Source organism: Spea bombifrons, chromosome 2 (genome assembly GCF_027358695.1).
Source record: "Spea bombifrons isolate aSpeBom1 chromosome 2, aSpeBom1.2.pri, whole genome shotgun sequence".
Lineage (NCBI taxonomy): Eukaryota > Metazoa > Chordata > Amphibia > Anura > Pelobatidae > Spea > Spea bombifrons.
In genome coordinates, this window is record NC_071088.1 from 132,772,496 (window position 1) to 132,798,887 (window position 26,392).

The window sequence follows — 26,392 nt, forward strand, 5'->3', positions numbered from 1 at the left end:
TAAGGTGCAGCTTCAACTTCACAAGAAATATAAGTAGTACTGACAAGTCAATAAACTATGAAAGAATAATAAAAATTTCATTACTATGCCAGCTTGGAGCAAAAACATCAAACACCAACCGCGGTCGTAATCTGCTTCCTCTTACTTCCATGTGCAGACTTCGGACAAGACTGGCCTCCAGCCCCAAAATAATAATAATTATAATAATAATTTTAAAAAAAATTAAAAAATCAGAAATTAATTATATTAGCTGCATGGATTAATTCCGCGACGCTAGCAAAAAAAAAAAAAATTCCCATACTGTATTTAAAACAGGAACGTCATGTTGCGGCTTTTTATTGACAGGACAATTACTCAAAAGCGACAGCACTTAATGTCAGCCGGTGGATTCTGAAGATGTTTCAAAGAATAGATAAGAAGGTAGATATTGATCCAAACGGAATGAGCTGTATGCGGAGCAGGCGAAGGGCTTCTAGTAATACAGCAGTACCTTTTTTCAGCAGCATCATCAATAATCTTAAAGACTGTACTTTACTCATGTCAAAAAAATGTTCTTGCCATTTATAGAGACTCGGGTAACCACACTTTTTGCTTATTTATATATAAATTATTTTTATAATTTATATATTTATATATATATATATGTATTCTTTTTATAATATAATATATATTATTTTTATAATGTATATATATTATTTTTATAATGTATATATATATATATATTATTTTTATAATTTTATATATATATATATAAATATATTTTTTATAATTTATATATATATATTTTTTATAATATATATAATTTGTATAATATATATATATTATTTTTATAATTTATATATTTATATATATATATATGTATTCTTTTTATAATATAATATATATTATTTTATAATGTATATATATTATTTTTATAATGTATATATATATATATATTATTTTTATAATTTTATATATATAAAAATATATATTTTTTTATAATTTATATATATATATTTTTTATAATATATATATATTATTTTTATAATTTTATATATATATATATATAAATATATATATTTTTTATAATTTATATATATATATTTTTTATAATATATATAATTTGTATAATATATATATATTATTTTTATAATTTATATATATATTTTATTTTTTAATTTCTTTTTATTTATTTTATCCTTGTATTTCTACTCGACCATACCTGCCAAGTATACTTTTTGAAGTAGGTCAGTCCTGTTTTTAGGCACAACATTTGCGACAATATCTGCTCCCCTTCTAACACCCGCGTATCGCGTCCTTAGGAACTATAGAAAGTGTTTCTTCTTAAGTAGTTGTTCCGGCGCAAGTTTCTGGAGAGCTACCAAATTTACAGCAACCACGAGCCGAACCTAATCACACATAACTTATATTATACTATTATATTAAACGTCTTGGGGAGTCGTTTGCTAGCCATCCGTCTTGTAAAGCGACAGGATTTTAATCTTCCCAACGCTCAGGTAAAGTGCAGACTTGCTACAAGCTAATTACTGGGATAACCACTAAAATTAAAGTAAGTCAATCATGTGAAAAATACCAAATCAGAAAAACATTAGGAAGCCGTCTTCGGCGTTGTAGCAGAAAGTAATTTTACTTAAGATGCAAAGACGGCAGATTTCACTTTCTGTCGTATCGTTGGTATACAAGCTCCATTTAATTAGGAATTAATTTTTTTTAAAGCGACAGTGACCCTTTATGGTGAGTGTAAAAAAAAAAAGGGTTACAATCCTCTCTAAAAGCCCTATAGGGGGGAAATCCCACTTTTAATCTTTTGGGAAACAGCTTAAGGTCATCTTTTTTTTATTTTTTAAAAATGAATATTTTACATTCTCATAATGTAACTTTTTGTAACATCTTTTTCTTCTCCTTTAAAAAAAAACATTATTGATGGTTGGGGAAAAAAAATCTATCTTTAATGGTTTTGGGTTAATTGAAGTAACATTTCTATGGATACCCGTATTCCCAAACTTAATTACAACTAACTTGAAAGATAGTTTCAGGGATATAACAGGTAACAAGTGTTACAAAGGTTGGCCAGCTCCTAATTAACCCCTTCACGACAATGCATTGTCTTTAATGGGTTTAAGGCCAACCTGTTATCCTTAAGGGGTTAAAGGAGATTGCTTAAACAACCTGAAGAAGAAGACCCGTTAATGAAGCCAATCATGTTTTCACGATTAAGTGCTAAATTTACTTATATATTTGATACAGTAACAATATAGTTCCATACTATTTAAAGATATGTAATAAAGTTTGGCAGATACAACATGAAATTAAGGTACTCCAGGCAAGAATTTCAAGCAGGACCATAAATAGAGGTCCTTCGTGGTCTGATGGCATCACCCACGTCTGTGATCACTTATCTGGCTTTGGTTCTTTGAATACTTTGGAAACTGATAGCAATGCGCCTAGAAATCGGGGCTTGTCAAACTTATTCCGCGTTAAAGAGCCAGATTGAAAAACATAGGAGCCAGTTTAATGTTTTTAGACACAGGAATAGGAGAGCTGTAGGCCCCAGGATAATATGACTCTAAAAGGTAGGAGCCATGCATAAATCACGAGAAGCCACCGGATTTGCCCAGACCTGCTTTAAATCACTAGTCTAATTAACTCCACTAGATTTACAATTTTACCTATACATGTTACAAGGCAAATAAGAATAAAGGACTAGTTGGTGGTCGGGGCAAATAGCCCATTTGGAGAAGGAAGTTAACTAAAGGGTTGTTTTGTCAATCTTTTGACATCTGCCCAAAAGAAGAACAATTTTACAACCGAAAGCTACAAGAGACAATGGAAAGAGGGTGATGGAAATGCAATGTGATGGTGGGGATCTACCAGAGGAGGAGAAGAGCCTAGGAGGGAGAAGCAGGGAAAGAAGAAGAAAGCGAGGTCATGGGTGAACCACAGAGGTCACAGAGAAGACCATCTGGAGATGATAAACGGGAATGTTAGAGGGTGCGGAGTTGTTAAAGACCATGTATTATTAGTGCTATTAATTGTCCCGACAGGAGGTCATTAGTGTCCAAAGATGTTTGTGTGCCTTTTGTGAGCTATAAGAAAGCTACTGAAGAACCAGTAAAGGACCTTTTATACTGAAACGCCCTTAAAATACTTTTGTAAAACGATAACCTTCATTACACCTGATTTATGGTTCTTTGCTGTCTACATCTAAAGATGGATACTTTCCTTGACATTAACTTCATTAAATTCATCAATAGTTACACTGCTGTTCAAAAGGTTGGGGTCACTTGGCTGTTTTCATGGAAAACAAGTAATTCTATAACTGTAACATAATCACAAAAGGATTTTCTAATGATCAATAAGCCTTTTAAACTTAAACTTGGATCAGTGAACACAGCATGCCACAGGAGTGATGGGAGTGATAAAGGGCCACTGGAACACAGGAGTGATGGGAGTGATAAAGGTGGATTTCTACTCAGACCTCATTACTCTATATATATCTTTAACCCATTAAGGACAATGGGCGGTCCCTAAACCCATTGAAAACAATGCATTTTGAGCCCGTACATGTATGGGCTTTGTCATTAAGGGGTTAAATAAATCTATATAAAGTCAAGTATAAATAGCTGAAGGTAAATATCTTTGTTCTCGTGTTTAACACTAATTGTACAACGGTACAGAATATGATGGCACTATATAAAACAATAAATAATAATACATGCAGCGAATTAAAATTACGCGGGGGGGTACTAAAATGTTTTAACATGTGTTTGTTCCATTACATATAAAAAAAGAACATTCCTACAATAAGTAGCCCTGAAGACGGGATTTGCTCCGATAATAAAAACATCATGGAAGGCAGAAAACTGTTGAAAATCACTAATGCATGAAAGCATGACGGCTGTTTACATTGTACAAGAAACCCACCGGGGCTGCGACTTCATGCAAGCTACCCACTTACTTAGAAGAAGGAGGCTTTTTGAGTGCGTCATGCTTATTTTCATCTTCTCTAAAACAAATAGCGCTGTTACACATTATTTCTCCTCTTAAGTACTCGGCTCAGTCAAAAAAAAAAACATGTCAGTCAAAAAGTAAATATTAAAGGGACACTTAAAGAAACATAGAATGTGACGGCAGATAAGAACCATTCGGCCTGTTTTTTCTTGCTGTGAAGACTCTTTTATCAGTCTTAAAGTCAGGAGCCATATGTCTATCCCATGAATGTTTAAATTCCCTCACTCTATTGGCCTCTACCACTTCTGATGGGAAACTGTTCCACTTATCTACCACCCCATCAGTACAGTAATGGGATGCAATGCTGGAATTACTAGGCCAAGGATCTTCTAGTTGCCCCCAGGGTACTGCAGATTCTTATAACAATATAGGCTTTGCACGTCTAACTGCCGCTAGAGATGAGGCTCTCGTGCCCCAGCTTCTCTGCACCTTCCACTGCCGCTAGGGATAGGGCTCTTGAACCCCACACCACTGATCCTCCAATTGCCGCTAGGGATAGGGCTCTTGAACCTCACATCCCAGATCCTCCAACTGCCGGTAGGGATAGGGCTCTTGAACCTCATATCTCTGAACCTCTGTCTGCCGCTAGGGGTAAGGCTCTAGTGCCACACTCCAGTGTCCCAGAGCCACCCCAAAAAATCAATGCATATGAAAGTACCTTGTAAGTACTTTAATATGTATTGGGAGATTTAGGGAGAAGCTGCAGCTTCCCACCCCCTCCGGGCCCTGACATATAACAACACATACACCGTGCACACTGCACACACACAAAAAAAAACACAATCGGAGAAAAAACAGGCAAACCTAATATGTTTAGTTTGAAATTTCAAAAGTCCATTAAGCAAAGGGTTAATTGTTGGAAGACTATTCGTAAAATGTTTTACACGGGGTTTCAGGACAAAGGAAAGTGCCGCGTTTCAAACGTCCGAAATCGGTGTAAAGAAGGAGAAGATCTATAAATCGATATCCTTGTTTGCTCGCACCTGCAGCAGATGTGAGAACGGTGATAATTATGTGTCGTATGTTGGCTTCGGTCATTTATCAAGGAGATTTGAATCATTTTAATTGTAAATTGTTGGCTCCTCCCGATACTCGGGAGAAGAATATAGTGAATTAAATCCATACGGATGTTTTAAAGTCATTGAGATAAAATCACTTCTCGCTGTTATTCACCAAGTCCGTTGCACTGAACTCCAGTATAGAAACACGGAATTTGCTGGTGGAAAAGTCCATCTAATCCACCCGTTTCTCTAGCTGATTATTCACATTATTAACATTTATTAACAATCTACTTTACAGAAAGGGTAGTAGATACCTGGAATAGACTTCCAATGGAAGTAGTACAGAAAAAAACAGTAAAATGAATTCAAGGAAACTTAGGCTATGCCTAAATCTATCAAGAATTTAGAACTAAAAAATAACTGGGAGGACCAATGGGTTCTTTTGTGCCACCAGGTTGGAGAAGGCTGACCATATAGGAGACCTAGGGAGCCAAGTTGGGGTCCCTCAGCAGGAGAGCTTATAAATGATCCTTAGGTCAGACCTAGTTTAGCACTCCTCTTAAATACATTGGTAGATCCAAGTCCATATTTTGGATCATTTTACTTTAACCAATCAGAAGGTATTACCTTGGAGACATAATCATTTGGGTTCTAGAGCGGTGGCACTGTTCTCCACTCACATGGTTGATTTGTGCCCTAAATATAGTAGGATGCATACAAATATTAACTTTGTATATTGTGTAGTAATAGACACATCAACACATGGAGCGAGATACTTCTTATAATTCCAATGTGTTCAGGTAGCTCATGGTTTTGTTAATAGTTACTCTAGTTATGGGTTTTACCCAAAATCCAGCAATCATGGGTCAAGAGGCTGAAGATACTGAGAATTTTCTATTAACCTTAGTAAAGAGTCCTTCCATCTGTTCAACGCCAAAGCTGAAATGTACAAAATAGTTTAACTACTTCCATGTGAGAAGACGGAGAATCTTAGTCAATGAAAAGGTTCATTGTCTATTCGGTCGGCGGCAACTACACCTTTTCTATGGCTTTGCCTCCATATTTTCTTCTAGAATATATGTTATTTTGTGGTTCATTACAGGCGGGGCAAAGGGTTTCTTCACTATTGTCAAACTGCTGCCCTACTGGTCATAATGGACTTCAACCACCATATTTCACAGCTGATCTGCTTATTTGATAGGCAGATATAGTATTGTCTCATCCAATACTCCTCTACTGCATAAATGGGTGCCAATTATGGCATCGGGCAATCAGGCTCCTTGTAGTATCACTGCTGAAAGGGAGGGATAAAAGGGAGATCGGTGATCTCCCCAACTCTCCCAGCCTCCATAGTTCACTTCCACCTGGCATCTCACATCCTAAAAAGTCAGACCACCAGGATATGATGCCATATTTAACGACGATGGTGATGCAGAAGGGTGGCGTAGGTCTACGGCAGCGCCAACAATAAATATGGCGCTGCCTGGGGCCACACACTTTCATTTATGTGATCTTCTCAGTGATCTACTCTTGTACTGATATTCCGAGAAGCAGAGAGTCAACTAGTTCCTTAAATGCAATATTTCAGTTCTTGATTCACAATAACGGGCAAATATGGTTGAAACCTTTGAAACCTGAGTTAATGCCATGCCACAAACCTGCTAAAATAAAAGAAATATATATATATATAAACTACAGAGGACATTTTTTACAACTACATACAAGTTAAACATCATCATCGCAGCCATTAAAGGCTATACGGCTGGAATGTGGCCACGAAATGTCTTGGTTCTCAGGGTTATTATGTTCTAGTCCAACACCTTCTAGACGTGACATTAATATCATAAAAATCAGCTATTTTTTCATGTGGCCATTTAATGCGTTTCCAGCTATGAACATCTTGCTTTACATTTGTTGTGAAAGCTAAATAAATACTTGAAAAGGAAGTATAATTTTTTTTTTAATTTAAGCTTGAGTTTGGATTAGTGACTTATGATTACAAATGTCTTTTTTTTTTTTTTTTTGCTGCAATCTTCCTAAAAGAAACCCCTCAGGGAACTCATTAGTATGGCCGAGCCTTGATGAAGGAGCTCCACTGATTAAACTTTCTGCTACATTAACAAACCCATGTTTTCTTATTAATTGCCGACTATTTTACTCTTGGTCGCTTACAAATTATTAATAAATCATCCTTAAAAAGTAGGAAAATAACAAGGTTTGGTATTCTTCGGGATTTGTTTTTGCAAAGTATATCCTTACTTCCTTCCGCCAAATCGCTAGAGAAATGAATTCATCATTGACGGCTCGGACAACAGTAGTAATTCAGTCAGGCCATCTAGTCTGAATATTCTTCCTGCCGTAAAAACTCAGAGCTTAATCGTTCCTTAACCTCATTTTAGGTTCAGGATCCATATGCCGATCCCCCATGCATGATTAAATTACCTCATAGACTACAACGTCTACTCAAAAGGCTGTTCCACCAATCAACCACCCTCAGTAAAACCTTGATAATATTCTCAAATAGATGTCTAAAAAACCTATGACAGAACTTAAAATATACACAATGTATATTTTGTATAGTTTTTGTGTATTAGCAATGGGGGACGCAGGCGCTATGCACTTCCTGCGCTATCTAAGAAGAACTTCCTGTTTCAAGAATAAGCGCATGGGGATATAGTGCTCCCTTACCGAAAAGCAATCCGTTTCAAACTGATTTCCTTCAAGACTCAAACCTTAATCAGCCGCGGGTCTCGTCTTCGATTCATGATCTATCCGCGCATCCCATTCATGTTTAAATCCCCTCGCTGTTTTACCCTCTACCGCTATTAATGGGAGGCTGTTCCATTTACCTACCACCCTCTCGGTGAAATAAAACTTCCTTACATTACACTGAAAGACTATTTTAGACTATGACCTCCTTGTTCTAACACAAAAGATTGTGTGAACATGTGGATTTATTCACCGCAATGTCCCTGCAGGTCTAATGGCAGAATCATGAGGTGACCTGCCTTCTCCTTCATCCATCACCGTCCAGATAAAATGAACAGTAATACCAAACAATCCCGGTGAATTGCTTTCGGCTACGTAGCTTATGCTTATTATTCAAACCGGGACTGTATAAAACCAGCCCTTCCGAGTTTGTCGCGTGCTTATACCTATAAAATATTAATAGTAGCTTTTTCACATTATTTATGGTGACTGAAATCGGGGTTGGACAGAACTACCTATCATTCGAGAAGATCCCGGACAGCGTTCTATAGAGAGGAGAACTCTATAGAGTTCTTTGTTCTAAAGACATTTGTTAGCGTTTAGCGTTCTTAAACTTCGACCCCATTTTACTTGCAAATAACTCGGGTGATCAAATAATAACGACAAGGGTAATCAGGAGTCTTTCACATGCCGGGAGATATCATTTCAGAATGCCACCGCTTCTGGAGCTCTCACCGTTAAATCCCTCAGGCTATTTGGTGGCCGCGTAAAATAACTTGCATAATCTCAAATTCATGTGTATCGAATAAAGTCCGTTCCGACACATACATCTTTGTCTCCGCTTGTACATTAACATACGCGAGTTTCACATCGGGTTGGCTGCTGTTGCCAAAGGTGTAATACATCTGGATTGAGTTTGCTCAATTTCAACACTTTTAAATCAAATAGAAAATGCCCTCCGTGGCGAGGGTGTCGGATTATTATTCTATTTAAGAAAGTGATGAAATATGTTATAGCACGTAAGAAGCAGCCCTCTACAGAAAATACTTAACGTGGTATATTTTACTCAACAAATATTGCTGTAGGAAAAAAAATGATACTGGTCTGGATTCAATTCCGAGAGATACATCCATGACAAGTAATTGAATGGCTTTCTTTCTATAAAAAACAGCCTTCCAGTAGAAGAGGTAAAAGCCAATACATTATAAGGGCATTTAAACATACATGGGGTAGGCATATGGCTATCCTGAATCTAAGCCGAAGGGTTTTGGTCGGAGACTCCGGGAGAAGCGCCGGTTCTCCGGGGTCGACACCCAAATCCTCCGGGTCGCAGGAGCGGGGTCCTGACATGCCCCATTTTCTGCCCGTTTTCACCTGAAATGGGGTGTGACCCATGACATTAGCAGCAACGCCCACCAATGTCATTGGGACCGCCTACAAACATCAGCGGGACCACCCGTGACATCAGCGGGTAGTCCCGGCCGCATCCCGCAAGAGTAGACTCTGGGTAGCCACAGCCTAAAGGTTCCCAGGTATGTGTAGAACCTCTCATGAAAGCTGCCTCAGTCTGTGGGTACAGTGAGCCTTGGGTGTCTCCAACATTCATAGAAAGTCAGTAGGTCACACGTGCTCTAAATCTTCAAGGCCATTGGAACACACATTTTCTATGCCTAATCACACTTTTGTTTAGAACTTTAAATCCGTGCACAGGTGCTGTTTGCAAAAGGACGTAAACGAGCCATAAGCCGCGGGTGTTTGCCGCCGGCCTTCATTAATTGTCTTAGCTAATAACCCGTGACACATCTGGATCTGCGGCAAACCTTTAACCTAAAAATCGATGGCCCCTCATAACGACCACATGAACTTAACAAAGTGTAAATAAGCGGGCGCTGGCAGAGTAAAGACATTCAATCTGGGACTCTCTCTCTAACGAGACAGAAGATTAATTATTCAAAGGTATTTAAGCTGCCGCTCGGCCAATAGCAATCCACTAATGAGTCGAAGTAGCGCTGATCATATTGCCAAATGAGTTTCACGCGTATGGATCTTAGTGGGCATACACCCAAACTATCAGGCTGACGCAGCTTATGTAGCATGTCGGAGAAATAACCCTTTGCGTGCTTCTAGGTGGTGAACGGCTCACATGTTAGGTAGAATTTCCAAACAATAGCAATGCGGCGAGCCGTTAAAGAGCCTTCTGTATAGCCATATGTCAATCACAGCTCTGAAATATTATCTCTAACCAACCCTGTTGGTATGGAGGGGAGGTTTAGTAAGGTGACATACGTAGATGACAGAAACTTCCACGCTCTCTGGGATCTATTCACTAAAGGGTCAGCTGATGGGAGAATTGTGTTTCAGCTCCTTGGCGTCACTATGCTCAATGAAGGACCAGCCCCAGTAAGCATCTGCTAAAGGGAGTGCTTGGCTGGCCCTGAATAATGTATAGGTAAATCAGTCTCCGGATGGGTCTCCATTGGCAACTGGTAGCAAAACAAGCTTATTTCTCCTAATTTTGCTCCTCTTCTACTCTCTCCTCCATCTAAGGTTGGGGTAAATAACTCATCGGAGGAGGAATAATCCAGAGAACCATGGCTGTATGCATAATGTGGCATATATAAAAAAGTGACAGATCCACTTTATGTATACTTAATAAATGACAGAAGTACTTATTATCTTCTTCTAATGCAAAACCATATAATGCATTCAACTTGCCAGAATTCAAGATGACAGCCTAATAAGAAAAGACCACTACTTATTATGCATACAGCACTTCTATGACATTAAAATGAATATAGAACTTGTTCAGCTGTTTCTAGTATTCCAAACAAACGTGTAGCTATAGGAATCTAGTTTTGAGTGGTCACAAATAAAGTATATATCTTTAAATCACATCATAATATAGTACATATACTGAAATAATACACAATATAATACACGACAATATAATAACCACACTCAAAGGCACCTTAGGGAAGAAAAACACAACACATGAAACTATAGCTCATCTAATAACCGCATCATGCACAATTTTGAGCAATAAATGCGATTTTCTATCATTTTTTTTCTAACCCAAGACTTACCAGTTTCTTCATCAATGCTAAACCTTCCCAGGCCGCTGCCATCTCTTATGGAGTACTGTATTTCCCCATCTCTTCCGGTGTCTTCATCTCTCGCCACAACTTGTAAAACACTAGTTCCAACTCGGGAATTCTCTCTTATAGATCCAGTGACAGCGAAATCAGGAAAGTAAGGGGTGTGGAGATTCTCATTAACATCCACCACCTCGACCTCCACAAAAGATACGGAAGAAAGAGAAACTGGCCGGCCTTTGTCCTTGGCCCGAACAGTTAGGTTGTAAAATTGCTGTTTTTCATAGTCTAATTCTTTGTTTAGCCGAATAGCTCCACTGGTTTTATCGATTTCAAACTTCCCATTGTAGTCATTTACCAAAGAGTAGCGTACTTGCCCTCCTAATCCGAGGTCGGGATCTTGGGTTTCGAGCCATGCTATAACAGTACCAACAGGGAGGTCTTCAAGCACTTTAGCACTGTAACTAGAAGGGATGAAGACCGGAGAGCAATCGTTGACATCATCCAAGTAGATCTTCAGAGTAACAACGGAAAAAAGCTGTTGACCGTTTTCCGCTTTGTCTCTTGCCTCGATTTTCAAGGTGTAATTGGACGCGAGCTCCCTATCTAGCTGGTCAGATACATACACTATCCCGCTAGAGCTGTTAATGGCAAATTTTCTTGTGTCAGTCAATATTGAATACGTGACTTCACCGTTCGGTCCAATATCTTTATCCCTAGCTTCTACCTGAATTAACTCGGTGCCTATGCTAGTACTTTCTAGAGTGTTAGCTGAATAACTATCCTGTAGGAAAACAGGGCTGTTGTCATTGGCGTCGTTTACGTGTATTGTCAACAATCTCCACGAAGATCTCTGTGGTTTGCCCAGATCATACGCTGTGATATTAAGAAGGTATTTATCTGTCATCTCTCTGTCCATTGGCATCAAGACTTTGAGTGTCCCTGTTTCTAAATCAATGCTAAAGCAGCTGTCTATATTGCCATCGGAGATGGCATAAAGTACCTTTCCGTTAAATCCAGAATCAGCATCAGCGGCCTTGATTTTAAGTATGGAGGATCCAACAGGAAGGTCCTCTTTGACAGAAACGTCAGAGGGGAATGACTTGTCAAACTGGGGTGGTTGCCTGTTTACAGAATAGTAATCAAACAAGCTGTCTTCGTAATTCAACTTGGCGTTGGCTTTGGACTTTTTAAGAAGTTTTTCCGCTAATTTTTGGGCCACCCTGGTCTCTTTACAAGAGAAGCTTTTAGAAGACACCTTTCCATGCACGACAGTTATGTTGACGAACATGGGGTCAGCAAAATGTTCTCCATCGGTGGCAGTGATTCTGAGAGCAAAGTTACTGTTTCTCAATCCGGAATTAATAAAAGACTTTTTTAGCTGCAAAACTCCAGAATCTGGATTCAAGTAGAAGAAGCCTTGGTCGTTACCGGACATTATTTTATACTTAACGAGTTCCAATTCATCTATGTCTATGGCCGAAACTGCTGTGATGTGGCCACCAGTTGGAAAATCGTAAGACATCACTCCTTGGCAAGCCACCTTCTCAAATAATGGCTTATTATCATTGACATTACCAACGCGGATTGTAACGTTAACTTCGCTTTCATGGCGGTACGGAGAACCCCAGTCTGAAGCTCTTACAATAAACCTATAGCTTTCAGGAGAGGACTCAAAATCTAAAACATCCGATGTACTGATTATTCCGTTGAACTGGTTAATGGAAAAAGGCAAGGAGTTTAGGCTCCCTATGCTGTAAGTGATATAGCCATTTTCCCCTTTGTCCTTGTCCAAAGCTAAGACAGTCAGGATACTAGTACCAACAGGGACACTTTCATTGACAAACGATTCATAAAAGGTTTGTTGGAACTCTGGAGTATTATCGTTGGCATCTTCTAATTCAATAAGGACTTGGGCTTTCACATCACTGTCTTTTTGCATCACTACTAACTCGTATTTGTCCTTCCCGTGGAAATTTAAATGGTAACACGTGGTAATCAGTCCGGTCCTCGCATTAATCTTAAAATATGGAGAATCTTCACTGTCAGAAATTTTGTATTCCGCAGATGAGGGTTCTGGGTGTACTTTGACAGCTGCAACCACAGTTCCAGGAGGAGAGAATTCACTGACCTTAACTTCATAAACATCTTGTCCAAATTTTGTATCCATCTTCTCTTTTTTCAGGCTGGCAATGTGCACGTGTTTTAAGGCGGAAAACTTTTGAGGTGAGCCTTTGTCTTTTGCTTGGAGAGTCAGATTTAGACCATATGGATAACTGTCCCAATCGATTGTGGTTTTCTCTTTGAGTTTGTATTCATTAATCCACTTCCCCTCTTTTACCAACGCAAACTGGTGCAGAGGATCTCCTGTGATAACCGATAGCGACTCAATGTCCCCATTAGCACCTTCATCAATATCGTCGACGGTAACAACGGCATAGGTTGGATCCAAGTCCAACACGGATGGAATGTGAGTAACCACAGTTATTGTGGGAGCGTGTTCATTAATACGTTCAATATGAACATAAAGCTTGGCAGTGCTGCTTACGCCATTGTTCCCGTACAGTTTCATACCACGATCCACTGCTAACACTTCAAGGTCATATCTGTTCTTTTCGTCGTAGTTCAAACGTCCACTCAATGAGACAACGCCACTCGTGGGATGAACCGAGAACAGCTCCACCTTATTTTTGAAATAGTAATAAAATTCGCCATTGGATCCTATATCGGCATCGGTAGCAGTAACCTGTGCGATGCTAGTCCTTATGGGAGTACTTTCCGCTATTGTCACGGAATACGTTGTTGGTGAAAACAAAGGTCTAAGGTCGTTCATGTCCAAGACTTGTACGTTGACTTTCGTCCAAGCTTCTAAGTCCTCTCCTCTTACGGAGGCTTTTATTGTTAATACGTATCCGTCTTGGATTTCTCGGTTCAGTATAGCAGAGTTACCGCCTTTTGTTCTAATTCTTAAAAAACAAAAGTCTCCAATTACAACTTCTTCAGCCTTGAAAAACCCCTCTTCATCTCCTGACATGATTCTGTATTTGATATCCCAAGAGAGATTGGCTAACTTGATGCCCATTTTGGTTTGGCTGTTGAGATACGTTCGTGCCGCCGAATTTTCATAAACCGTGGCATTGTACGTTGGGTAGGTAAAGAGGAAAATCTGCGGTGACGTTCCTGGGAGACCATTGCATAAATTAAGAAACACATTTAAAAATAGTAGGGTTATGTAGGAGAGGGAGGTCGGTGTACCTCCAAGAACATCCATCTTTATAGTCATTCCATTATTTTCCTTCCTAAAATAAAAAAAAAAGATAAAAAATGTAAGTATACAGAAGTTAAACTACTCTTTTGACAAAGTCTTATCCATAAAACTTGTATGTAAATTTAGAAATGAAGATAAAAAGCCAGTTTTTAGAAGATCTACAAGAAGAACCAGGCTTTCTACTAGATCGGTTTGGAAAAGTTAACAAAGTACTGTATATAGCTGTAAGTGTTCATAATTCCACCATCCTGCGACAAATGTTCCTTTTCCGACACTCTAAAGACTCTGCCTGCCTTCAAAATTAGACTTTGCTTTAAGTGAAGTGATTAACACAATAAAATACAGTTTGCGAGCTACTGAATGTGTCGCTTTGCTTAGCAAAAGTCACAGTTTCTAGTAATGACTGCTTTTTTTATTAGTGAAAAGTATCCCCCCCCCCCTTACTTTGTTTTCCAAAGCATTCTGGCCTATTCAACTGAAAAACAAACCAATTTAAAATGCAATTAGAGTCCTCAATGAGCACATTTAAGGCTTGTAATGATGCTAAGTGCATTACTTTGCTACAGATGGACTCGGTGCCAAACACCATGCTGGCATTTCTTTTTTTTTGTCAGATGCCAGTTTTTAATGAAAATTACAGAAAAAAAAACAACAAAAAAAGCGACAGTACAAGCATAAAAGGCAATTGACAATGTACAATATGGTGTCTCTGTAAGAAAGCAGGTCTCGCCTACTGCGCCATATTTGAAGGGCTCTTAGCAGACAATGTGGCCTTCAGTATTTCGAGCCCCCTTGATAAACCTTAGTTTGGCTTGAATCATTCCAGGTTTGGAAGCCAATAGCCACTGTTCTTCAGTTTTCATAAAAAAGGGGCACATGTTTAGTTGCAATTATGGAGTGTATGTAGGGTGAAGACAATGGACTAGGACTAACCGCTTTGCATATAACAGTCTGTATTCATGGCTGTTTTTTGTAATTATCTCTTAGTTGGGTCATTTTGCTACATGCCTTCCCATGACGTGTTGACATTAAGATAAAGGATTATATTTTGATGAGTGTGAGGCATTCATGTCATGTTGGTCTTGGCACACCCGCCATAGTGTAAAGGGGCCCAGTTACTGGCCCATTGAGCAGTGGCACATCTGCACCCATGGGTCCCCTGCCTTAAAACCATGGGTGCAGATGTAAAGCCAAGCAGCCCCATCGGCTCCTTGCCCCCTCCATATATGCACTGGCGCACATATGTACACAGACTTCCATAAACTTACATATTCACACCAACACACATACACACTCATGCTAACATACAATCCCTCTCACACACACTTACACATTCTGCTAACACACATGAACACGTCCAAGCTAACAGACTTACACATACACTTCCATGCTAACACACAAACCCTTACACATTCATGTTAACACACACACGTATACACATATTCTTATGCTAACATATATACTCCAACAATTCTTCACACAGGGCCAGTCCGACCTGCCTCGTTCCCGGTCAGACTATTTACCCTCTTGCCCCCCAGGCCACCCTGCCCCTGCTGCTGCCCCTCTGACCTCTGGGCCTAGGCCAAAACAAGTCACCACCTAGCCCAAAGTAAGAAGAAGGAAAACTAAGTGCCACTCTTGCCATCCTCTAAATTAAAACAAACTTTGTTATAAGCATCAGACTTACTGCAACCAATATGTTTGCTGGCAACCCCCAGCTGAATCTACAGCACATTTATCTATTAGTATGATGTCAAAAAGCACGCTTTGGGATTAAGTTGCATTTAAACAAGACATCTTTTATTGTGCTGAATCATGAACCCGTTCACTTTAGGTCTTTGAAGATCAGGCAAAGAATGCATGACATCAAAGCTTCTTATGCGAAACACACAGTCCCCACACATGCTCTCAACATTCTTGGTGGAATTTCATTTTTTAGCTGTTTGAAGGTTTCATACACTTAACAAGTTTTTGATGACATGTTTCAGAGGATCAGCCAGACTTTAAAAAAAAAAAAAAAAAAAAAGTTGAAACAACTGCGGGTCATTTATATCATGTTTCCAATTACTATAATAAAAGTAATAACATTTGAAGGAACACGTTATCGCACATAGTGGATTCTATGGTTAAAAGCAAAGAACATTTTTTTTATAGAGATAGAGAATATGAAGGCTGATGACAAGCCCTGGTTTCTCATATTTGAACGTTCGATACAATCAGCTGGAAATGATTTACTAAGTCGACACATTGCTGAACTATTTAAAGGTTCCATATACTTAACGGGGCACTATCTGGATTTTCCCAAAAGCTGGGGTATCGCAACCCTGCTAGCTTGTTTCGCTTTTATCTTTGACCATGTTTTGTGATAGCCCCGCCTGCCTGGTATAGCTCCACCCACTTCCACACCTTATATGAAGCAGGAGAGGAGGACCCCTGATTCAGTATAGTGGGGAAGCCCACGCAACCAGACAAACACTCAGATCCCATGCGATAATAATAGAATGGCTTGGTCTTAATCACCCAGCCAGACACTCTTACTAATGAACGTTTATGGACAAACAGACTTCATTAGCATTGCCATAAAGAATCAGCTCAGTGTGGTGTCTGGGCAGGGAAAGTCACCCAACATATCACATGACTGACAACAATGGCGGCCTCCAGATCTGCAGATAAGGGAGTTTATTGAAATTAAATTAGATAAAAATTTGTTTTTTTTGTCAGTGCCAACCTACGTTACTGTATACAGCACTAGGGTTTATGCTATATATATATATATATATATATATATATATATATATTTACATAGGAAAATAACCCTTTAAACTTTCAGAGCTAAAAGTACCAAAGCCCACCTAAGAACACTTACTAGGGTGAACAGTCAAGCATAGTGGGGAAAAAAAGGTAGATGCAAAATAAGTTTCAATTTACTTTCATATTTATTTTACATTCCAAAATAATAAATCAAGCCAGTTGGTTAATAAAAGGCTATAAAGATTATGGCCTCATATAAAGAAAAAGAAAATGCTGGAGAAAGATTAAACGTGAAAACATAAAAGGTTGGCGTGAACCTAAAATTGCCCATATGTTGCTCACGGAATGCAAGCCTGCCGAATGTTGAAATTTCATTTTGTTTACATTAACTGTGTTAAAGTTCTCTTTTTTCTTCAGCCAGACATATATATATAGAGAGAGGAGTGCAAAGTCTGAAATTAAAACAATTTTATGACACTTTTATAGCAGCAAAACTATGTTTTCTTCATGACCAATACGTTCTCAAGATGCAGGGAGGTCATTTTGAAAAGAATATTGATCTTGAAAAGCGTCGCAGGGTGCTGGGGTGTATGGTCGGTGGCATGAATAGCAGAAAGAGGGAGGAGGTTCTGGCACTTTACAGAAGTCTGGTCATACCGTAGTGTATCATATACAGTTCTGGAGACCCCATCTCCAGAAGGATGTTGGCCCATTGGAGCGAGTTTAGAGGAGGGCTTCAAAAATGATGGTTTGTAGGATAAAATTAAGGGAACTTAATATGTACGACTTTGGGGAAAGAAAGGTGAGAGGAGATGTAATAGAAACATAAAGGGACCAAGACAAGACCAAGGGCTGATTACGGTTTCAGTCTTTACAGCAGGAAGATGGAGCAGACTAGATAGGCCAGTGGTTCTCAACCGCCATCAAATTCTATATCCATACTGAATTTCCATACGTTAACGATAGGAGGTACGACAAAACACGTAATAATTGTCTATCGAATTCTGTAACGGGGTGAGAACAAGTAGCAGCCCCTCAATAAAAAGGAGACGATGAAATGAATGTGAGTGAAATCTCCCAGTTAGAAGAAATAACTAGGAAAAGCCATGCAGTATTAGAAACGTGTAATTCTAGACACCCTGGGGAACTGAGACTCCTCCGCCATCCAGTATTTTGTTCTGAATACCTTTCTCACTTTTTCCCAGGTGCTGATATCATTTCCATATACAGTGGCACGATTTTCATGTGAAGCTTGGGTTTATCAGAAAACGATTCCAACCAATGAGTATATATATATTTTTTTTTTATCTTTTCTTCCCTCTTGAGACTATGTTTGTACATCATAAAACGATCAGTTTTTCTTAAGAAGGTCAAAAATGTGTAAAATAAGAAGGAAATGGGCTAGGTAAATCTGTCAAAAAAAAGTATAAAATGACAAGCAGACAAAAGATCTTGTCTCGATGCGACATACTGCGATTAGGGAGATGAAAAATACAGTATTTTCATCATAAAACATAAAATGGAGTTAAAGAATTGGTTTGTCTTGTAGAATGGAAACAGGACTGGCACAGGCTCGAAGCAGTTATTGTGCCCGTTTTATACGGTGCTATTCTATCCCAAAATATTCCCGGGGTTGTAATGTGGGAAACAGATTGCTGCGCTCCCCGTATAATGCATCGAGCAGAACTTCCATGTTAAGTAAAATAAAAGCGGTTTTAAGCGGCGGATTTTCTATATAACCTCTGCAGATGAGTCACTGAACCGTGGATGGTCATTTCCTCACTCCCGTTGATATAATTGATTCACGCGGTTAAATTAACTTTAATCAGGCTAACGAGGCTCTCACGTGCTGGATAGTCATTATGTTCTGCGCCTACTGCATGTATACCCAACACATGTATGTTACTGTGCGGATATGTTAATGTTACATAGTGTATATGTTTAAGTATCTTACTGCGTGTGTGTGTTTGTATATGTATGAAATTAATTATGTTATGGTGTGTGTTAGTATGTCTGTATGTGAATATGTTACTGATTGTATGTGTTAGTATGTGTAAGTATGTTACTGTATGTGTTAGGGTGTCTGTATGTGAATATGTTACTGATTGTATGTGTTAGTATGTGTAAGTATGTTACGGTATGTGTTAGTGTGTCTGTATGTGGATATGTTACTGATTGTATGTGTTAGTATGTGTAAGTATGTTACGGTGTGTGTTAGTGTGTCTCTATGTGGATATGTTACTGATTGTATGTGTTCGTATGTGCAAGTATTTTACTATGTGTGTTAATATGTGCATATGTGAAGGTTTCTGTGTTTTTAAGTATGTTACTGTGTGTGTTAGTATGTCTGTATGTGAATATGTTCCTGATTGTATGTGTTAGTATGTGTAAGTATGTTACGGTATGTGTTAGTATGTCTGTATGTGAATATGTTCCTGATTGTATGTGTTAGTATGTGTAAGTATGTTACGGTATGTGTTAGTATGTGTGTATGTGGATATGTTACTGATTGTATGTGTTAGTATGTGTAAGTATGTTACGGTATGTGTTAGTATGTGTGTGTATGTGGATATGTTACTGATTGTATGTGTTAGTATGTGTAAGTATGTTACGGTATGTGTTAGTATGTCTGTATGTGGATATGTTCCTGATTGTATGTGTTAGTATGTGTAAGTATGTTACTGTGTGTGTTAGTATGTCTGTATGTGAATATGTTACTGATTGTATGTGTTAGTATGTGTAAGTATGTTACTGTGTGTCAGTTAGTCCTTGTTCTGAATCGTAGATTTAGGAGCCATATGCCTATCACATTTGTAGTTTCCCTCCGTGTAATAACCTCTGTCACTTCTGATGGGAGGCTGTTGCATATATCTACCACCTGTTTGGTAAAATAAAACTCCCTTACATTATTTCTCCGACATGAATTACGTCTCTGGCGCCCACCTCGCGCATCGGGGGGCTGCTCTCCTCATTAGCTCAGGGCGATCACTATGGCAGGAGCCGCATTGCAGGCCAGTCTCACAGCCCACTAGAAATAGGAGCTTTCAGTGACTTCAGTACCAGATTAAAAATATTTCCACAGAGACTTTTTTACAAACAGCCGAGTAGTTGACTTATTAAATGTGCTCAAAAACAGATGTAACTCAAATTTTGCGTGAGACATACAGGACGGCTCGTGAGTATTATATTTCTTGTGTCCGCGCGGAAGACATTAGTCGATACAAGCGTAATGGCAGAAAAATCAAATACATTCAACACATATATAATAATAATATATAATATATATAATATATAATATGCCATATGCTGTATATTGCTCCGTTTTATATGTTTAACAAAATGTAAGGATAATTAAAAAAAAATTCACTTCGAAACCCAATCCTCCCCGCTAACAGCTGTGAAATATATTAACGTAAACTGACTTAAAACCAAATCTCCGCTCGTCTGTTACGGCTTTTTGTCTCAGAACCCCAATTGTGAATAGAGTTTGCAGCGGCTTTGAACGAAGCCCTTTGAATCTCAGACGCCATCGTTAAAGAAAACATCATCGCCAACCTGTTTAAAACATTTATCTTTACGGCCACCAAATGTTTTGAGACACGGCACGCTGACCCACGAAGGGCAATGAGCTTTAGATGAGCTGTCTCGGCTTCTACATAGATACATAGAATGTGACGGCAGATAAGAAGCATTCCGCCCGCCTTGTCTGCCCGCTTCTCCTGCGGTAAAGGCTCAGACCTTAATCAGTTCTTGGTTTTGTCTTAGATTCAGGATAGCTTTATGTCTATCCCATTCATGTTTAAGTTCCTCCACTGTATTAACCTCTACCACTTCTGCTGGGACGCTGTTCCACTTATCTACCACCCTCTCCCTAAAGTAAAACTTCTCTACACAACGTACAGGGGTCCTCCGTCCGTGACAACAAGCAATGGATTCAAGGACCTAAAGATGGGGTCTCCAGAACTGTACACCAACAGGTTCTGTAGCGCTGTTACAATAGCGGACAGGGAACATATTTAACAGGGGCAATTTATAATGAAATAACATGGGTTAAGACCTACAGGCAGATAAGGAGGAGAGGACCCTGGTCACAGGAGCTTACCATCTATTGAAATGTTAGGTACGACGTCTATGTCTTCTACTGTATTTAACCCCTTCATGACAAAGCCTGTACATGTACGGGCTCGCAATGCATTGTTTTTAATGAGTTTAAGGACAACCCATTGTCCTTATAGGGTTAATCACAGAAAAAGTAACCTTGTTGAAAGAAGGAAAACAGACAATTAGAGCGCCTCGGAGTTGATGTGCGTTGTTGTGTGTTGTTGTGCGTTGTGTGTTGATGTGCGTTGTTGTGCGTTGATGTGCGTTGTTGTGCGCATGGCTCGCTGTTCCCTCGCGTAACCTTTATGTATGGATTCCTCACAGTTCACTATTTCCAGCTGAAAGACTTTCAAAGATACCCAACCCCCACCCCTCCGCCAGGCACCTCAAAGCGCACCCTACGACTCTGCCTTTCAAATGCTAATCGTAGCCACCCTCACGCTAGGATTGCCACCAGCCATCAAAAAAAAAGACCCAGCGAGGTCCCTCTTTGTTGTCTCTGCTCCATATTTCTGCATGCTTAGGTTCTAATTAACCCCTGAGGGGCTGGAAGGGCTGCAGTGCACTGCCTTGTTCTATATATATTATTACTATTAGGATGGCAGCGGATGGGGGGGGCGCTCTCCTTTATTCATTTGCAGATTTGAATTGAGGGAGAGTTTGGAGAGTTAGTGAATGTTTAGAACACAAGCCGCACGGGACATTGTGTGATTCTGGTGGGTAACAAATTGTTTCAAACACTCTTCACCAGGACTTACACTGCGTGCGTGGACATTTTTCTTTCTCGCCCTTTCTCTTTTTTCCCTCCCTCTCCCCCTCTCTCTCTCTCTGTCAAGCTTTCTATTTTCTAGATTTCTGTCTTTTTCCAGATTTTTTTCCTTTCTATATGTCTCCTTTTCTAGATTTCTCTTTTTTCTTTCTCTTTCTAGATCTCTTTCTCTCTCTCTCGATGTCAAGCTTTCTATACCTTTCTAGATTTCTCTGTCTTTTTCTATAATAAGATTTATTATTCACATACACACATACTAACACACACAGTAACATACTTACACATACTAACACGCACAGTAACATACTTACACATACTAACACGCACAGTAACATACTTACACATACTAACACACACAGTAACATAATTACACATACTAACACACACAGTAACATACTTACACATACTAACACACACAGTAACATACTTACACATACTAACACGCACAGTAACATAATTACACATACTAACACACACAGTAACATACTTAGACATACTAACACGCACAGTAACATACTTACACATACTAACACACACAGTAACATACTTACACATACTAACACGCACAGTAACATACTTACACATACTAACACGCACAGTAACATAATTACACATACTGACACGCACAGTAACATACTTACACATACTAACACGCACAGTAACATAATTACACATACTAACACGCACAGTAACATACTTACACATACTAACACGCACAGTAACATACTTACACATACTAACACACACAGTAACATACTTACACATACTAACACGCACAGTAACATCCTTACACATACTAACACGCACCGTAACATACTTACACATACTAACACACACAGTAACATACTTACACATACTAACACACACAGTAACATACTTACACATACTAACACACACAGTAACATACTTACACATATTAACACGCACAGTAACATACTTACACATACTAACACGCACAGTAACATACTTACACATACTAACACACACAGTAACATACTTACACATACTAACACACACAGTAACATACTTACACATACTAACACGCACAGTAACATACTTACACATACTAACACGCACAGTAACATACTTACACATACTAACACACACAGTAACATACTTACACATACTAACACACAGTAACATACTTACACATACTAACAAGCACAGTAACATACTTACACATACTAACACACACAGTAACATACTTACACATACTAACACACACAGTAACATACTTACACATACTAACACGCACAGTAACATACTTACACACACAGTAACATATTTACACATACTAACGCATAAAATCAGTAACATATTCGCATACACACATGCTAACACACACAATAACATACTTACACATACTAACACACGTGAAGCTTTCTATACCTTTCTAGATTTCTCTGTCTTTTTCTAGATTTTTTCATTTTTATATGTCTCCTTTTCTAGATTTCTCTCTTCCTAGATTTCTCTTTTTTCTTTCTCGTTCTAGATTTCTTTCTCTCTCTCTTTCTTTTTCTAGATGTTCTCTCCAAACACTCACAGTTTGCGTGTATATGTGTGTATATGTGTGCGCGTACAATCTAGATTCCAGGACTAGTCTACTACGGAGAGTACTTCGCGTACACGCAAAGGAATTTTATTTCGGGCCTTCAGTTGCTATGGTAACCACGAGGGAACGTTGTCAGGTTTAATGTTGTTAAGTGCTTTGATACAGTTGTGTTACATTATTCTGGCCATAGTGGCATAGAAACGGGTTATAATACTGTAAATCAAACTAATGTGTTCTATAGAGAATTTTTTGTACAGAAAAATCTATATGTTAAAGTATAGAAAATACTCTATACTTAAAAAAATACCACCAGTGCGTACACATAAATATAAATTAAATAAAACATAAATGTAATCACAGTGTAAAAAAATTTATATAATATTTTTTTATATTATATTTAAAATTTCTAGGAATAAGAGGGAAAGTTAAAAAATATATATATTTTTATTATTATTATTTACAAGCACCCCTTATGGATTCTGTCCCTTTAATGCTACAAACCTTCTGCAAAAAAAAAAAAAAAAAAGAGAGAGACAAGGCGTTTTTATTTAGTTTTTTTTGGTTTTTTTTCACCCTTTTTTAAGAGCACTTTTCTGGTAAACCATCTTGATTAAAATGACAATTTGAGTGCCAGATAAGACGAGCCAATGAATCGTCAAAACCGTATAATCAGCCCTAATGAAATTTATCTTCCTGCTTATCAAAGATAACGAGCTGATAATTACATAACCTAATTATGGCCAATGCAAATTATAAAATAATAATACCACATTTGATATTATTAGCTATAAAACTATAAAAACTTTAAATAAAAAATGTGTAAAAAACACCAAAAATATAAATAGCAATAGATTGTAAGCCTCATATACCAGTATATCTTAATGTGTGTTGGTTATTGGACGCCAGGTCGAGGAGGCAGCAGTCCTCTTGCCGCAGATCAGTGGGGCGTTACAAGGGAAAGCTCCCCAACCTGCCTGAGCTGACGCAGCCTCTATAGACTACTTTAAAAGGAGCGGCGTGCCATGAAGTCACGGAACGCTGGAATATGATGTCATATGCTGACGTTCCGCAACGAGGATGGCCAAGGTACTGTGTCCGTGGTAAATACGCATACCTGGGAAGTCTCCGGGTCTCAACCAGAGAGGTTGACAGCTGAATTTTCCTGGTCAAGGGAGCGGGGGTCCTAAAACCCCTGCCCATTTAACCCTTAAATGGTGGCGTGTCCAGAGACATTAGCGGGACTGCCCACTGGCGTCAGAGGGTAGCCCGGAGGTATGTAAATATGCCTCTACAATCTGTGTGTGGGGGGGTTGCTTACATCTACCTTTTAAGGTCCTATCTACTGTAGTCTAAAGATGCCCTCAAGTCTTCATCTTGGACTCAGGGAACGACGGGGGCTACCCAATAAAATAAAATGAAAAAGCCCACCAGAAAAAAAACTCTTACCAAGAAAACCATGGTTATTGGAAATGCTTAGTAATCCCTTAAATCTTTAAACGTCCCTTTTCTTATTATAAACATGAAAACATAGTATCTGACGGAAGATGGGAATCATTTGGCTGATGTAATCATTTCGCGGTCGTTCTAAAACTGTATGCATTTTCACGGATGTTATGCTATGTTCTACGCGTGTAATTTAACAAACCGTAAAGTTTAAGGCACCATAAGGAAGTTTTATTTTACTGAGAGGGTAGTAGATAGGTAGAACAGCCTCCCATCAGAGGTGGTAGATTCCGATACAGTGCAGGAAGTTAAACATGCATGAGATAGGCATAATGGTATGATGAATCTAAGACAAGACCAAGGACCGATTAAGGTCTGAGTCTCTTTGTCAAGAAAAACGGGCCAACTAGCCGGCCCGAATGGGTCTAGACGGGCCGAATGGGTCTTATCTGGTGTAAGAAGCCTTGCATTTCTGCATCATATACAGCAGCGTGGCACAGCAATCATTAACCCTTCGCTTTCTGAAATCACAGATGTTGATTTATTTCTCTAGATGGTCGAGCACAGGAGGGGCACGTTACGCCTACGAGGACATTAGCGAATGCCTATAAATATTCATCGAGTGAACCGTGCCCCGTCCCCTCCCCCGGAAAATCACGCACTTTATATGTCTCTGTGCTCATTTGGTGGCTTTGCATTCCGGAGCCCCCTCTTATTCACGAAGGTGGATATGAATCCGCATGTAAATCCCTAATACCAGCGATGATGTTTCAGATTTGAATTTCAATGAATATTAAATATCTGCAAAAATGTGAAAGAATGACCTTTTCTCCTGAAAGTTTCAGGATCTCCTGTACTTTTGAGACTTTTGAGGACCAGCAGAGTTACCAAGGACAAAACGATGTTCTTTAGTATGTGGCAAGCACCCAAAATGCATAATTTAGACATTTATAAGCCTAAAAAGCAAATATTTACGGACTTTGGGGGTTTTCATTAAGAAGTTATCGCACTGTGTGTTGATATGAGCCGTTTGCTCTTTACGTTAGTAGCTCATCTGATGCTTCATCTTCACATTGTGATGCTTTTCTGATTTGAGAGTGAAGCTAGAAATGAAGAGAGGTCCCTGACACGTTTCCCTTCCCAGCCACATTTCCTTTACTGAAAGGGTGGTAGCTAAGTGGAACGGCCTTCCAGCAGAAGTGGTAGGGGTTCATACAACGAGAGAATTTAAACGGGCCGAATGGGTCTGATCTGTGGATACGTGGAACGGCCTCCCAGCAGAGGCGGCAGAGGTTAATACGGTGAGAGAATTCAAACATGTATGGGACAGGTTCTTATCGGCAGTCAAGTTCAGCGTCTATATGTAGAGAGATACGTGGAGGGATGGACATTGTCTTGGGATGGGGGAGGGGGAGACGCAAAAGAGCTGCTACAGAGGTGATGTCCGGGATGAATTAGCGTTAAATCCTAAGGAAGCAATCGCCTCGTCGTCTACGTGACAAGATCCCGAGAGGATACAGATGCTGTTCTGTTGCCTCCTGTTCCTCACATCGGTGGCCATCTCCGGCCCCCCTGGGACCCGTAGCCAACACACAATGAGACATCTCTAGATACCAGTAACCAGAGGCAGGAGTCTCTGCAGGCCAATAAATATATATATTAGTCTTTAAGGCTACAATGTTGCCCAGCGCCTTT

The 26,392-nt window shown here is 39.1% G+C and overlaps 1 protein-coding gene across 1 annotated transcript in view; it reads right to left on the reverse strand.

The window, feature by feature from the left end:
* The window catches only part of FAT3 (FAT atypical cadherin 3), a 259,360-nt gene that overhangs the window by 166,606 nt on the left and 66,362 nt on the right, over positions 1–26,392 (reverse strand). Inside the window, exon 4 of the mRNA XM_053456544.1 lies at positions 10,805–14,112. Within this exon, the coding sequence (XP_053312519.1) occupies positions 10,805–14,096 (3,292 nt within the window). The 5' untranslated portion in view covers positions 14,097–14,112. The remainder of the gene's footprint in view (positions 1–10,804; positions 14,113–26,392) is intronic.